This window comes from Penaeus chinensis, chromosome 5 (assembly GCF_019202785.1).
Source record: "Penaeus chinensis breed Huanghai No. 1 chromosome 5, ASM1920278v2, whole genome shotgun sequence".
Classification (NCBI taxonomy): Eukaryota; Metazoa; Arthropoda; class Malacostraca; order Decapoda; family Penaeidae; genus Penaeus; species Penaeus chinensis.
The window spans coordinates 12,735,714-12,748,875 of NC_061823.1; the positions used below are offsets into that span (position 1 = coordinate 12,735,714).

General features: G+C 35.6%; 4 protein-coding genes across 4 annotated transcripts in view; all 4 read right to left on the reverse strand.

The window, feature by feature from the left end:
* Positions 1–3,027: 3,027 nt before the first annotated feature.
* On the reverse strand, positions 3,028–3,871 carry LOC125025673 (cuticle protein CP14.6-like). The gene is made up of 3 exons (XM_047613791.1): positions 3,857–3,871; positions 3,394–3,629; positions 3,028–3,281 (listed from the first exon to the last, which is right to left on the reverse strand). The coding sequence occupies exons 1-3, from the start codon at positions 3,863–3,865 to the stop codon at positions 3,059–3,061; spliced, it is 468 nt and encodes a 155-aa protein (XP_047469747.1). The 5' UTR covers positions 3,866–3,871; the 3' UTR covers positions 3,028–3,058.
* A 2,607-nt stretch (positions 3,872–6,478) lies between these two features.
* Positions 6,479–7,451, reverse strand: LOC125025672 (cuticle protein CP14.6-like). Its single transcript, XM_047613789.1, has 3 exons — positions 7,313–7,451; positions 6,874–7,109; positions 6,479–6,756 (listed from the first exon to the last, which is right to left on the reverse strand). Exons 1-3 carry the CDS (start codon positions 7,319–7,321, stop codon positions 6,534–6,536), a joined length of 468 nt encoding a protein of 155 aa, XP_047469745.1. The 5' UTR covers positions 7,322–7,451; the 3' UTR covers positions 6,479–6,533.
* Positions 7,452–9,884: 2,433 nt separating this feature from the next.
* Positions 9,885–11,101, reverse strand: LOC125025678 (endocuticle structural glycoprotein ABD-4-like). The gene is made up of 3 exons (XM_047613796.1): positions 10,983–11,101; positions 10,496–10,725; positions 9,885–10,162 (listed from the first exon to the last, which is right to left on the reverse strand). Exons 1-3 carry the CDS (start codon positions 10,989–10,991, stop codon positions 9,943–9,945), a joined length of 459 nt encoding a protein of 152 aa, XP_047469752.1. The 5' UTR covers positions 10,992–11,101; the 3' UTR covers positions 9,885–9,942.
* A 1,583-nt stretch (positions 11,102–12,684) lies between these two features.
* Positions 12,685–13,162, reverse strand: part of LOC125025671 (cuticle protein CP14.6-like) — a 900-nt gene continuing 422 nt past the window's right edge. Inside the window, exons 2-3 of the mRNA XM_047613788.1 lie at positions 13,118–13,162; positions 12,685–12,974 (exon numbers count right to left, since the gene is read on the reverse strand). The exon at positions 13,118–13,162 is cut by the window's right edge and continues 191 nt beyond it. Of these exons, the coding sequence (XP_047469744.1) occupies positions 12,746–12,974; positions 13,118–13,162 (274 nt within the window). The 3' untranslated portion in view covers positions 12,685–12,745. The remainder of the gene's footprint in view (positions 12,975–13,117) is intronic.

Consider the following 13,162-nt stretch of genomic DNA (forward strand, 5'->3'; position numbering starts at 1 on the left):
ATAACGACCCGATTTTGAAATCATTAACGAAACAAAGGTAAGAAGGAAACATTTTTGTATGAAAGATCTTTTAATCAGAGATAATAAATACACATTTCATATCGATTTAGTTGGGTCGGCCATACAGTCTGGAAGGAGCGGAAACTTCGTCGGATTCGTCGCTGCGGTTGCGGTCCTCCTCGGCGGCCTTTGCGATCTGGTCGAGGACGAACTGAGGGATAGGGTGGGGGAACTCGGGGGCCACTGGGAGGTGGGCGCCTTGGGGTTGGAAGCCGTTCTCGTCAGCCACGTAACGGACATGGATTTCAGTGCCATCAGGAGCAGTGTACCTGTAACAAGTATAAAGAAACAAAGTATTTAGATGGTAAAATTGAAAATATCAGGCACAGAAATAAACAAAATAAATATCCATTTATGTGTGAAAGATAAAACAGGTACTCACGAGTATTCTCCAGCCTTGATCACAGCGTCCTCATCGCCGTCAGGGGATCCAGACTGGGAGAAGCTGATGCCGTTGGCAGCTTCGAAGTCGAAGTTGTAAGTTCCATCTTCCTCGTGGACGCGGTCGTCCTTGAGGATTGGTACGAACTCGACTTCCTCGCTGGATGCAGCACGAGGAGCGCCATAGCTGTACTGAGGGGCGGCAACGGCCACGGCGGCCACACAGGCGAGGATCAACTGTCAATAAATTGTATTTATAATTTTAATTCGGTTAAAAGTTAACATTACAGAATGTTTTGCGTAATGTCCAATAATCACCAGACGATATCTTCCAGCGGTTAAGAGTTTTAAAAGCTTCTACTTAACCATTCTACTACCAGATAAATTAGAAACACAAGTATCGTATTAAAACCAGCCCTGAACTACACAAATATTTAAGCTCGAACTCTTCTTGTTCCACTTACGAACTTCATGCTGAGTGATTGGACTGGAACTAGTACAGTGCTTCCAGCTGCCTGCCCTTTTATACCATCTAAGCGTCGGACAAGCTTCAGATGACCTTGGCCGTGACGTTTACTGGAGATGCCTTTCTGCGGCTGGAACTGGAAGTTAGGACATTTTTTTACATATATATATGCACATGTTTTACATGTGTATAGCACTTTATGCATATGCATATAAACTGTGCGTATATATATTTGTATAAATATGTGTGTACATCTATTTGTATAAATATGTGTGTAACCAGTATATATATCTATATATATACACATGTTTGTGTGTATGTGTAGAATCATACATACATACATTTAAATAGACATACATATATATGTATATACATACTTGTATGTATATGCATACATAAGATAAGTAAAGAAATATAGTATATACACATTTATACTTATACATTTATATGTATGTATATATAGAAAAAATGAGAGATACACACATACATGTGTATATATATACACATACATATATATTTATTTTTACACTATGTTTTTGTGGGTGTGTATCTGCGCACGTAAGTGTCTGCGTAAAGAAACGCATACATACCTACAATCACATTTCTGTATTTCAGAAGCCTTTTTCTTTTCTCCATTTTTAATGAAATATTACGGATTGTTATTAGATTAATATAAATGCAAGACAAACACACGTATGTGTGCGTGTATATATATACATATACACACACACACATGTATATACGCATATATATAAACACACACATATATATATGTGTGTGTGTGCACCTATACATACACACATATACATGTATATATACATACATGTGCTAAATATACTATATATACATATATACATGTACATAAATGTATATATATACATACATACATAGATACATATATATATATATATTATATATATATACTATATATACACACATACATAAATTTATATATACACACTATATATATATATATGCATATACATATATATCCACACATGTTTATATACAACATATATATACATGTATATATACTGCATATATATATATATATATGTATATATATATATATATATATATATATATATATTCATGTATATATACAGCATGTATATATATAAATACAAGTTCATCAGTCTATCTATATACATATACACAGTATATATATATGTGTGTCAATGTGCGTACTATATACATATATGCACATACACACAAGCATTTATGTACAAACATGCACACACACACACACACACACACATACACACACACACACACATTTATGTACATACATACACACACACAAACACATTTATATATATGTATATATACATATACTGTATATATATGCATATACATTGTTTGTATGTAAGTATACATATATATGTATAAATGTGTGTGTGCGTACATATATACAATATATTCCAATATATCTATACCTATAATAAATAGGAGCGTCCAGACACACACACACACACACACACACACACACACACACACACACACACGCACGCATGCACGCACACACACACACACACACACGCGAGGAGAGGGAGGAGAGAGGTTAGATAAATAGACATGTCTGATTCTTTAACCTCTACAGACCATGACAGACCGCTGATATATTTCCTAACTTCACCGTTACCACGGAAATAAAGATTAACTTTGATCCGTTGACATGATTTGCAGTTGGTGAAAAAGTAATATGTAGCTCTGATGTTAATGTTATTTCGCCTTCAAATACAATCAGAAAAATCGACAAAAATCAGATTTTAACTGTTAAAAAATCAAACTACAGTTCCAATTTACGTTAAGTCAAAATCTGAATAAATGCAGAAATATACATATCTTGTTAGAATATTTTCTTTGTGTTGTATTTTTAAGAATACATGTCAAACGTAATGTCTTTTAAATACACACACACACACCACACACAGTTTATGTATATACACCCAACTACACAAACATATTTGTATCTATGTGTCTTTTCATAATGCTTTTAACAGCTTATGGTGTATTAGTAAGGAAAATATTTATGGATTATTATAATAAAGACTCGATCTTGAAATCATTAACGAAACAAAGGCAAGAAGGAAACATTTTTCTATGAAAGATCTTTTAATCAGAGATAATAAATACACATTTCATATCGATTTAGTTGGGTCGGCCATAAAATCTGGAAGGAGCGGAAACTTCGTCGGATTCGTCGCTGCGGTTGCGGTCCTCCTCGGCGGCCTTTGCGATCTGGTCGAGGACGAACTGAGGGATAGGGTGGGGGAACTCGGGGGCCACTGGGAGGTGGGCGCCTTGGGGTTGGAAGCCGTTCTCGTCAGCCACGTAACGGACATGGATTTCAGTGCCATCAGGAGCGGTGTACCTGTAACAAGTAAAAAGAAACAAAGTATTTAGATGGTAAAATTGAAAATATCAGGCACAGAAATAGCCAAAACAAATAAACATTTTTGTGTGAAAGATAAACAGGTACTCACGAGTATTCTCCAGCCTTGATCACAGCGTCCTCGTCGCCGTCAGGGGATCCAGACTGGGAGAAGCTGATGCCGTTGGCAGCTTCGAAGTCGAAGTTGTAAGTTCCATCTTCCTCGTGGACGCGGTCGTCCTTGAGGATTGGCACGAACTCGACCTCCTCGCTGGATGCAGCACGAGGAGCGCCATAGCTGTACTGAGGGGCGGCAACGGCCACGGCGGCCACACAGGCGAGGATCACCTGGCAATAAATTGTATTTATAATTTTAATTTGGTTAAAAGTTAACATTACAGAATGTTTTGCATAATGTCCAATAATCACCAGACGAAGTCTTCCAGCGGTTAAGTGTTATAACAGCTTCTACTTAACCATTCTACTACCAGAGAAATTAGAAACACAAATATATTTAGACCATTTCTGAACTGCACCACAGAGATCTAAGTTCGAACTCTAATTGTTTCACTTACGAACTTCATGCTGAGTCTTTGGACTGGAACTAGTGCAGTGCTTCCAGCTGCCTGCCCTTTTATACCATCAAAGCGTCGGACAAGCTCTAGATGACCTTGGCCGTGACGTTTATTGTAGATGCCTTTCTGCGGCTTGAGCTCGAAGAAAGTTTGGAGGACATTTTTTTTCCATATATATACACACACAAGCATTATATGGGTATAGGACTTTATGTATATGCATATAAACTATATGCATATGCATATGCACTGAACATGTATAATAAAATGTATAAAAAACCTATGTATACATATATGTATATATATGTGTATGTGTATATAACTGTATATATTACGTATAAAATTATACATGAAATATAGTATATATACACATATATATGTATATATATCATTATATATATATTGAGAGAGAAAGATAGACAGACACATAGATACAAACATATGTATATATTTATTTATTTGTTATATGTGTGTATGTGCATATACCACATACACACCTACATTCACAATACAGTATTACAGATGTTTCTTATTTTTTATTTTTCATGAAATGTCATGAATTATTAGATTAACGTAGATGCAGGACAAACACACGTGTGTGTGCGTGTATATATATACAAATACATATATACATGTTTATATATACATATATAGACATGTATACATGTTTGTATATATACATATGTGTATATACACCCTGATATATATATATATATATATATATATATATATATACACACATGTGTGTGTGTGTACAGCATATCTATATATAAATATGTATATACAAATACAAATACATTTATCTACCTATCTATATATATACATATACATATGTGTGAATGTACTATATACATACACATTTATGCACACACACACGTATATATACATTTATATATACACACATTTATATATATAAATATATATATTATATATGCACATACATTATATATATATATATATATATATATATTCATAAGCATATTCAGTATATTTATGTATATAGATATATAAATATAAATGTGTGTGTGCGTCTGTGTACCTGTGTGTCTGTATGAGTGTGTGTACATGTGTACATATATACAGTATACTCCAATATATCTATACATATAAAATATAGGAGTGTCAGCACACTCACGCACACACACGCAAGGTAGGGGAGGAGAGAGATTGTAAAGAAAGGGGAAATGAGAAGGTAGAATAGGCGTGTCCGATCCTTTAATCTCTACAGACCATAACAGACCGCTGGTATATTTCCCAACTTCAACATTACAACAGAAATGAAGATGAACTTTAAGGTGATATGAATTGCTGTTAGTGAAAGAGTAATATGTAACTCTGATTTCACTGTTATGTTGCCCTCAAATGCAGTAAAAATAATAACCGCTTTTACAGCGATATTACCATACCGTCGGCTTGGTACTACAATAGATTTAAATCAGATCTTAGGTTTAATTTCAATAAACATTGGTTCTGAAAATGTGAACTGTTTAAAGTGTTAAATATATCAAACTACAGTACAATTTGCTATTAAGTCAGAACCTAAACAAATACAGAAATGTGCATATCCTACTAGAAATATTTTCATTGTGTTAAACTTATTGTCTTTTAAATACACACGCGCACACACACAAACACACATACAGTATGTATACACACCCAACTACGCAAACATATTTGTATCTGTGTCTTTTCACAATACTTATAGCAACTTACAGTACATGATTAATAAATAAAATATTCAAGGCTTATTAAACGAACGACTCGATTTTGAGATCATTAACGAAACAAAGGCAAGAAGGAAACTTTTTTGTATGAAAGATCTTTTAATCAGAGAGATAATAAATACATATTTCGTATCGAATCTAGTTGGGTCGGCCATAATCTATATATGTATATAGATATATACAGTATACACACATATTTGTAGACACGCATGACTGTGTGCGTGAATGTGTGTAATGCAAGTATATATACACATACACATGTTCATATACATACATGTATATACACATATATATACATACATATATATACAGATATATATATATATATATATATATATATATATATATATATATATATATATATATATATGAAAAACAACACACACACACACAAGAGGAGAGGGACGAGAGAGAATGGAAAGAACATTACCACGGAAATGAAGATGAACTTTAAGTCCGTTGATATAAATTGCAGTTAGTGAAATATTAATATGTAGATTTGATGTCACTGTATTATTTTACCTTCAAATACGGTAAGAAAAATCACATTTGTTCTGAAAATGTGAACTGCTTAAACAGTTAAATACATCAAACTATAGTGCCAATTTCCGTTAAATAAAACCCGAATAAATGCAGCAATGTGCATATCCTGTTTGAATATTTTCTTTGTGTTGTATCTTCGAGAATACATGTCAGATGTAATGCCTTTTAAATGGACACACACACCCACACACACACACACACAAACACACCCACACACGCGCGCACACATATACAGTATATATACACCCAACTACACAAACATATTTATATTTATGCCTTTTCATTATCCTTTTAACAAATTAAAATAACGACCCGATTTTGAAATCATTAACGAAACAAAGGTAAGAAGGAAACATTTTTGTATGAAAGATCTTTTAATCAGAGATAATAAATACACATTTCATATCGATTTAGTTGGGTCGGCCATAAAGTCTGGAAGGAGCGGAAACTTCGTCGGATTCGTCGCTGCGGTTGCGGTCCTCCTCGGCGGCCTTTGCGATCTGGTCGAGGACGAACTGAGGGATTGGGTGGGGGAACTCGGGAGCTACTGGGAGGTGAGCGCCCTGAGGCTGGAAGCCGTTCTCGTCAGCCACGAAACGGACATGGATTTCAGTGCCATCGGGAGCAGTGTATCTGTAATAAGCATAAAGTTACAAACTTTTTAGATACTCAAATGGAAAACAATATCAAACACGAAAATACTCAAATTCACAGATGAGTTAAAAATTTGAGAGAAGAACAATTACTCACGAGTATTCTCCAGCCTTGATCACAGCGTCCTCATCACCGTCGGGGGATCCAGACTGGGAAAAGCTGATGCCGTTGGCAGCTTCGAAGTCGAAGTTGTAAGTTCCATCTTCCTCGTGGACGCGGTCGTCCTTGAGGATTGGCACGAACTCGACCTCCTCGCTTGACGCAGCACGGGGAGCGCCATAGCTGTACTGAGGGGCGGCGACGGCCACGGCGGCCACACAGGCGATGATCAGCTGTTAGTGAATTGAATGCGTATGGATTTAATTTAGTTAAAAATGAACGCTACTGACTTGTACAACAATCACTAACAGAAACTTTCAGACTTAAAATGTTAATATATTCTACCATCAAAAAGATAAGAAACAACAAATATCTATTGAAAACTAGTCTTACTAAACCATACTACATAAATTCGAATGTTACTTCTTTTACTTACAAACTTCATGTTGAGTGATTAGGCTGGAACTAGTGCAGTGCTTGTAGCTGCCTGCCCTTTTATACCATCGTAGCACCAGGCAAGCTCTAAATGACCTTGGCCGTGACATTTATTGTAGAAGCCTTTCAGCGTAACCGGCTTCACCTTACAGAAAGAAAGAGTATTCACACACACATATATATGCATATATATATATATATATATATATATATATATATATATACATATATATACACATATATGTGTGTGTAAATACACATATCTCACATACATATATGCGTACATATGTAGCCTATATACATAGATCAATACATACAAATATACATGTATATGTATGTATATATTAAACATTTATATGTTTAATACATATGTATGATTATATATATCTATGTATATATGTATGTGTTTACAACACATGTATACATACACCCACACTCATTTACATCCACATACACACACATACATGCATGTATATGTGTACGAGTACACACACACATATATACAAATGCACACACACACATATACACGCGCAAACGCACATACATACACACACATACGTGTATATATATATATATATATATATATATATTTTTATATACGCATATATACATATATAAGTATATGTATATGTATACATAAATATATATATTATGTGTGTGAGTGAGTGAGTGAGTGAGTGAGTGAGTGAGTGAGTGAGTGAGAATGAGTGTGAGAGTGAGAGTGAGTCAAAGTGTGAGTGTACATGTGTGACCGTAAGTGCATATATATGTGAATATATATATATATATATATATATATATAAATACATATAAATACATATAAACACACACACACACACACACACGTGTGTATGCATATGCGCGCACGCACGCACACACACACACACACACACACACACACACACACACACACACACACACACACACACACACACACACACACGCGTGTGTATATACACATGCATATACAAACACATATGTATAAATATATCTATATATATAAAAGTATTTATATATAAGTATATATATATAAGTATATATATACATATACACATATATATATTACTGACACACACACATATATTTATACATTCATTTGCACATGCGCGTACATGCACACACCCACAAAGGAAAAGGGACGGGGAAAGTGGGAAATAAAGAGTAACAGGGAAGAACAGGGAAAAAATCCTCGCTAGTCGTGCCGGATCCCCAAACCTCTACAGACCATGACTGCCCGCGGGTGTGTTTCTCAACTCCATCATTGCCACAGAAGTGAAGGTGAACTTTGACTCCGTGGGTATAAAGTGCAGTGCCTTGATTTAATTCTACAGGTGAAATATATAATGGTTCACCAGATATGTTTTTTTTTTTATTATTATTATCTGCTTTTTATGCCGTATATGTTATATTCTCTGTTGACAAATATTGAATGAATTTTAAGTTCAGTAGGACTTTAAGATAATCTATCTTATTTTCGACTTCTCTTGCCTATGTATTATGCCTGATTAATATTGGTGATACACAATCCTGCGACAACTATCTGTAATGTTATGTTTCATGATATCGATATAATCGCAGTCATAACATTTATAATACATAAATATATGTACACACACCCAAAGTAATCTATCCTATAACATTTACAACATGAATATTCAACAGCGATTTAAATTTTGCGACGCTGTCGTTGTTATCTCTCTGATGTTTACAATGACAGCTCTTTAACTTTTCGTAGTTTGTAATAATTTATGCCGTATATGTTATATTCTCTGTTGACAAATATTGAATAATTTTAAACTTTAGTAGGAATTTAAGATAATCTATCTTATTTTCTACTTCCCTTCTTATGTATTACTCCTGATTAATATTGGTGATACACAATCCTGCGACAACTATCTGTAATGTTATTTTTCATGATATCGATATAATCGCAGTCGTATTTACCTTTCCCATTATGACAATTATTAACTTTTATAATACATAAATATATGTACACACACCCAAAGTAATCTATCCTATAACATTTACAACTTGAATATTCAACAGCGATTAGAATTTTGCGACGCCATCGTTGTTATCTCTCTGACGTTTACAATGACGGCCCTTTAACTTTTCGTAGTTTGTAATAATCAGTTGTTTCTTTATCTTCTTATAGTCTTAATGGCTATTTGAATTCTAGTTTCATCAGAGGTAATAAAAATCATACCATGGACATTCTAACATACACGGATGCGAAAATGGGCAAGACGTTCATGGACGATTAGATGATGTACCTTGTGACTCAACTTATTTGTAAAATCAATTTATGTTTTTTACTAATATATGAATATATGCGTGTGTGCTATACATTATATATATTGGATATATATTAAGACACGCACACACATACGTGCGTGTGTGTGATTTTTACTTTCAGTACGTATTCATGTTATCTCTTTTCTAAATCCATGTTCATATATAATACCATCAAACCGGGGAAGCGTCTATTAAAAAGTACTCTAACACTCTTGAAAGGAAAAGGTTTTCACACTACAGAATTGTATAAGTAAGCATGGAAGAAATAACACAAATTATCATAATGAATTCATTTTATAACAATAGATTAAATAAATACATCTCTCTCATTTAGATTTAGTTGGGACGACCGTAATATCCGGATACTTCGTCGGAGTCATCGCTGCGGGGACGGTTACGGTCCTCCTCGGCGGCCTTTGCGATCTGGTCGAGGACGAACTGAGGGATCGGGTGAGGGAATTCGGGAGCCACGGGCAGGTGGGCGCCCTGGGGCTGGAAGCCGTTCTCGTCAGCCACGAACCGAACGTGGACAGGAGTACCATCAGGGGAAGTGTAGCTGTAATATATTGTTCGTAAAACAGTATTTAGAGTCAAACAGGAAAACTTGTGATAATGTGTAATGGGTACTCTAAGAAGCATTCCGATGTGAAGTTTCTTTAACTTTGGCTGGCTGGCTGAATGACACATATGAATGTTTATGTTGTGTCCTCGCGTGTAATCTATATACATACTGAAATTTAACTGCAAACGAGGCAGTGCGCATATTTATATATTATGTATAAACTTTATATCGATATATTGCTGAGTTGCTTCATTCGTGTCACTAACGTAATGAAGAACTTTGAAAACAAAGATGAAGACGACTTTATGAAGATTTCCAAATACTCACGAGTATTCTCCAGTCTTGATCACAGCGTCCTCATCACCGTCGGGGGATCCAGCCTGGGAGACACGGATGCCATTGGCAGCTTCGAAGTCGAAGTTGAAAGTTCCATCTTCCTCGTGGACGCGGTCGTCCTTGAGGATTGGAACGAACTCTTCGCTGGACGTAGATCGAGGAGCGCCATAGCTGTACTGAGGAGCGGCGACGGCCACGGCGGCCATGCAGGCAATGACGATCTGTGAAAAAAATTAATGTGCCGATGACCTAAGTTATATTCGGACTTCACCTATTTCAACAAAATATTCAACCAAGGCTTCCACAAAGTTGTAAAAGAACTACCGCCGTATATGTAAGGAAATAGTTAATCTTGCTTTTCAAGTTTCTCATTGGCATTTCAGTGCTGAACTTAGTTTGTCGTTCCACAGAATCTCGCATCCAGAACAGAGGCGAGGTATCGTTTCACAAATGCAAATAAGGGAAACACTTCACTTACGAGCTTCATCTTGAGCGAGTAGTTTGGGAATGATGCTTCGTGCTTCAGTCATATGTTCTTATATACCATGGTAGCATCATGCAAGCACCTCCTTGCCTTAGCTCTGACCTTCATTCGTGCTGCCTTTCAGCGCACCTGTTATTGCCCCATCAAAAAGTGAAAGCAGTAATAAAAACTAAATTATAGGTAAATGCATTGATAGGAAAAAAGTGTTTTTTTTTTCCCTTCTCCTGCTCCTCCCGTTCATCTTTTAACGTATCAGTTTATATCTTCATAGCTCTGAATTCAATGCAAAATGTAGTCTCGGTCGTGTGAAACGCATAATAACCATTGTGATTCTGTCCGAAATGTGATCACGTTCATATTTGTTGCAAGTTATTAGTCGTTCCATGACCACTGCTATGTAAAAGTTTTTTTTTTTTTTTTTCCATGTAATAGACTGTACCCTGATCGAGATATTTATAGTAGGGATTTCAGAGACGAAGGGACCTTTCCCAGGCTTAAGACGACCAGGAGTTGTAAACAAAGCAAAGCTATTGTAATAGTAATCTATCAGTACTTTATGCATATTCTTCTGTACATTAATTATTTCTTCCTTATGTTTATCAGTGAAGACCCCCCCACCCCCCCTTACATATACATATACATATACATATATACATACACATATACAGGCATGTAGTGTAGCATCTTCCTTGGGTACTGTATATGTATTATTCACAAGCTTGATTTTAGATTAATGAACGGAATGATCTTAAAGAACCAAAGCTTCTAGATGAATAGTTCTAAAAAAAAAAAATAATAATAATAAAAAAAAAACATATATGTACATATATAAATAATTTAATTAATTAAATTAAATAAAAAATCGGCATCTCACGTCGGGCTTTGGAGGAGTCCGATTTTCCAAGTTTTTTTTAAGAAACAAAAGAAAGTGGTGTAGACGGTAGCAAATTCCGCTCAAAAATAATAAAGATTATTGCTTATAGAATTTAAAAATATTTTTTTTTATGTAAACATAAGTATTGCCAGCTGATTAGAACAGAAAAGAGACGCGAATCGCAGTAAAGAGTTTAACATGAATTGCCCGAGACTGTAAACAATATAGTAAAACATTTTAACCGCTTGTTTTATGGATTATTTTTATTATTTTCTTTTATTTCATTCCATTCTGCCTTGCTGGTAAGGACTTGGCTCCTCCGGCTCATGTGGTTCTCAGTTTGCTTTAACACAAAAACCCAGAAACCCATTAACAACAGGAATATATGCCATCAAATATATTCTTTTCCTTTTAAGTGAAAAATCACAGTCGTTATTATTCTACCTCATCAAGTAACATTATAAATATGAGTGCGGACGGATCAGCCAAATCCACTTCTAATTAACGTTGTAATCGTTCCAGAGTAATTTGTAGTCTTGGCAATATTGCGTCGTAGCTATTTATGGAATTCATTGCGTCTTAAAAGAAAGGAAAATAATTATCCTCTAAAGGAAACGTTACTAATTAAACGTGTAAGTATGCTCTTTCATGTTCATATACCAGTCCATTAAACACTCACGCAGAAAAATATCTTGTTTTCATAAATGTGTTTCTCTGTGGACAAAGACCAGTACTTCTGTAATTTGGAATTCGCCAGGCTTTAAGACTGTGATGATTCTAATTCCAGAATTATTGTATTAGAGGATATTATAACAAACTAGATATTATGATAAGGTGTATATCATAAATAAATAGATCAAATACATCGTTCGAATAAAAGCGTTTAGTTGGGGCGACCATAGAAGCCTGAAGGGGCGGATACTTCGTCGGAGTCATCACCCCGGGCACGGGCGGCGTCTTCCTCGGCGGCCTTTGCGATCTGGTCGAGGACGAACTGAGGGATCGGGTGGGGGAACTCGGGAGCCACGGGCAGGTGGGCGCCCTGAGGCTGGAAGCCGTTCTCGTCAGCCACGAAGCGGACATGGATTTCAGTGCCATCGGGAGCAGTGTATCTGTAATAAGCATAAATTTCAGATCCGTCAAGAGCAGTGCAGCTTTAACACATTTAAACAATCGTTTAAATGATTTGGTAAAATAGGTTTCATTGAAACACAGTATCACGTATCGCAGTAAAGGACTATCCTTAAATACTCACGAATACTCTCCGGCCTTGATCACAGCGTCCTCATCACCGTCGGGG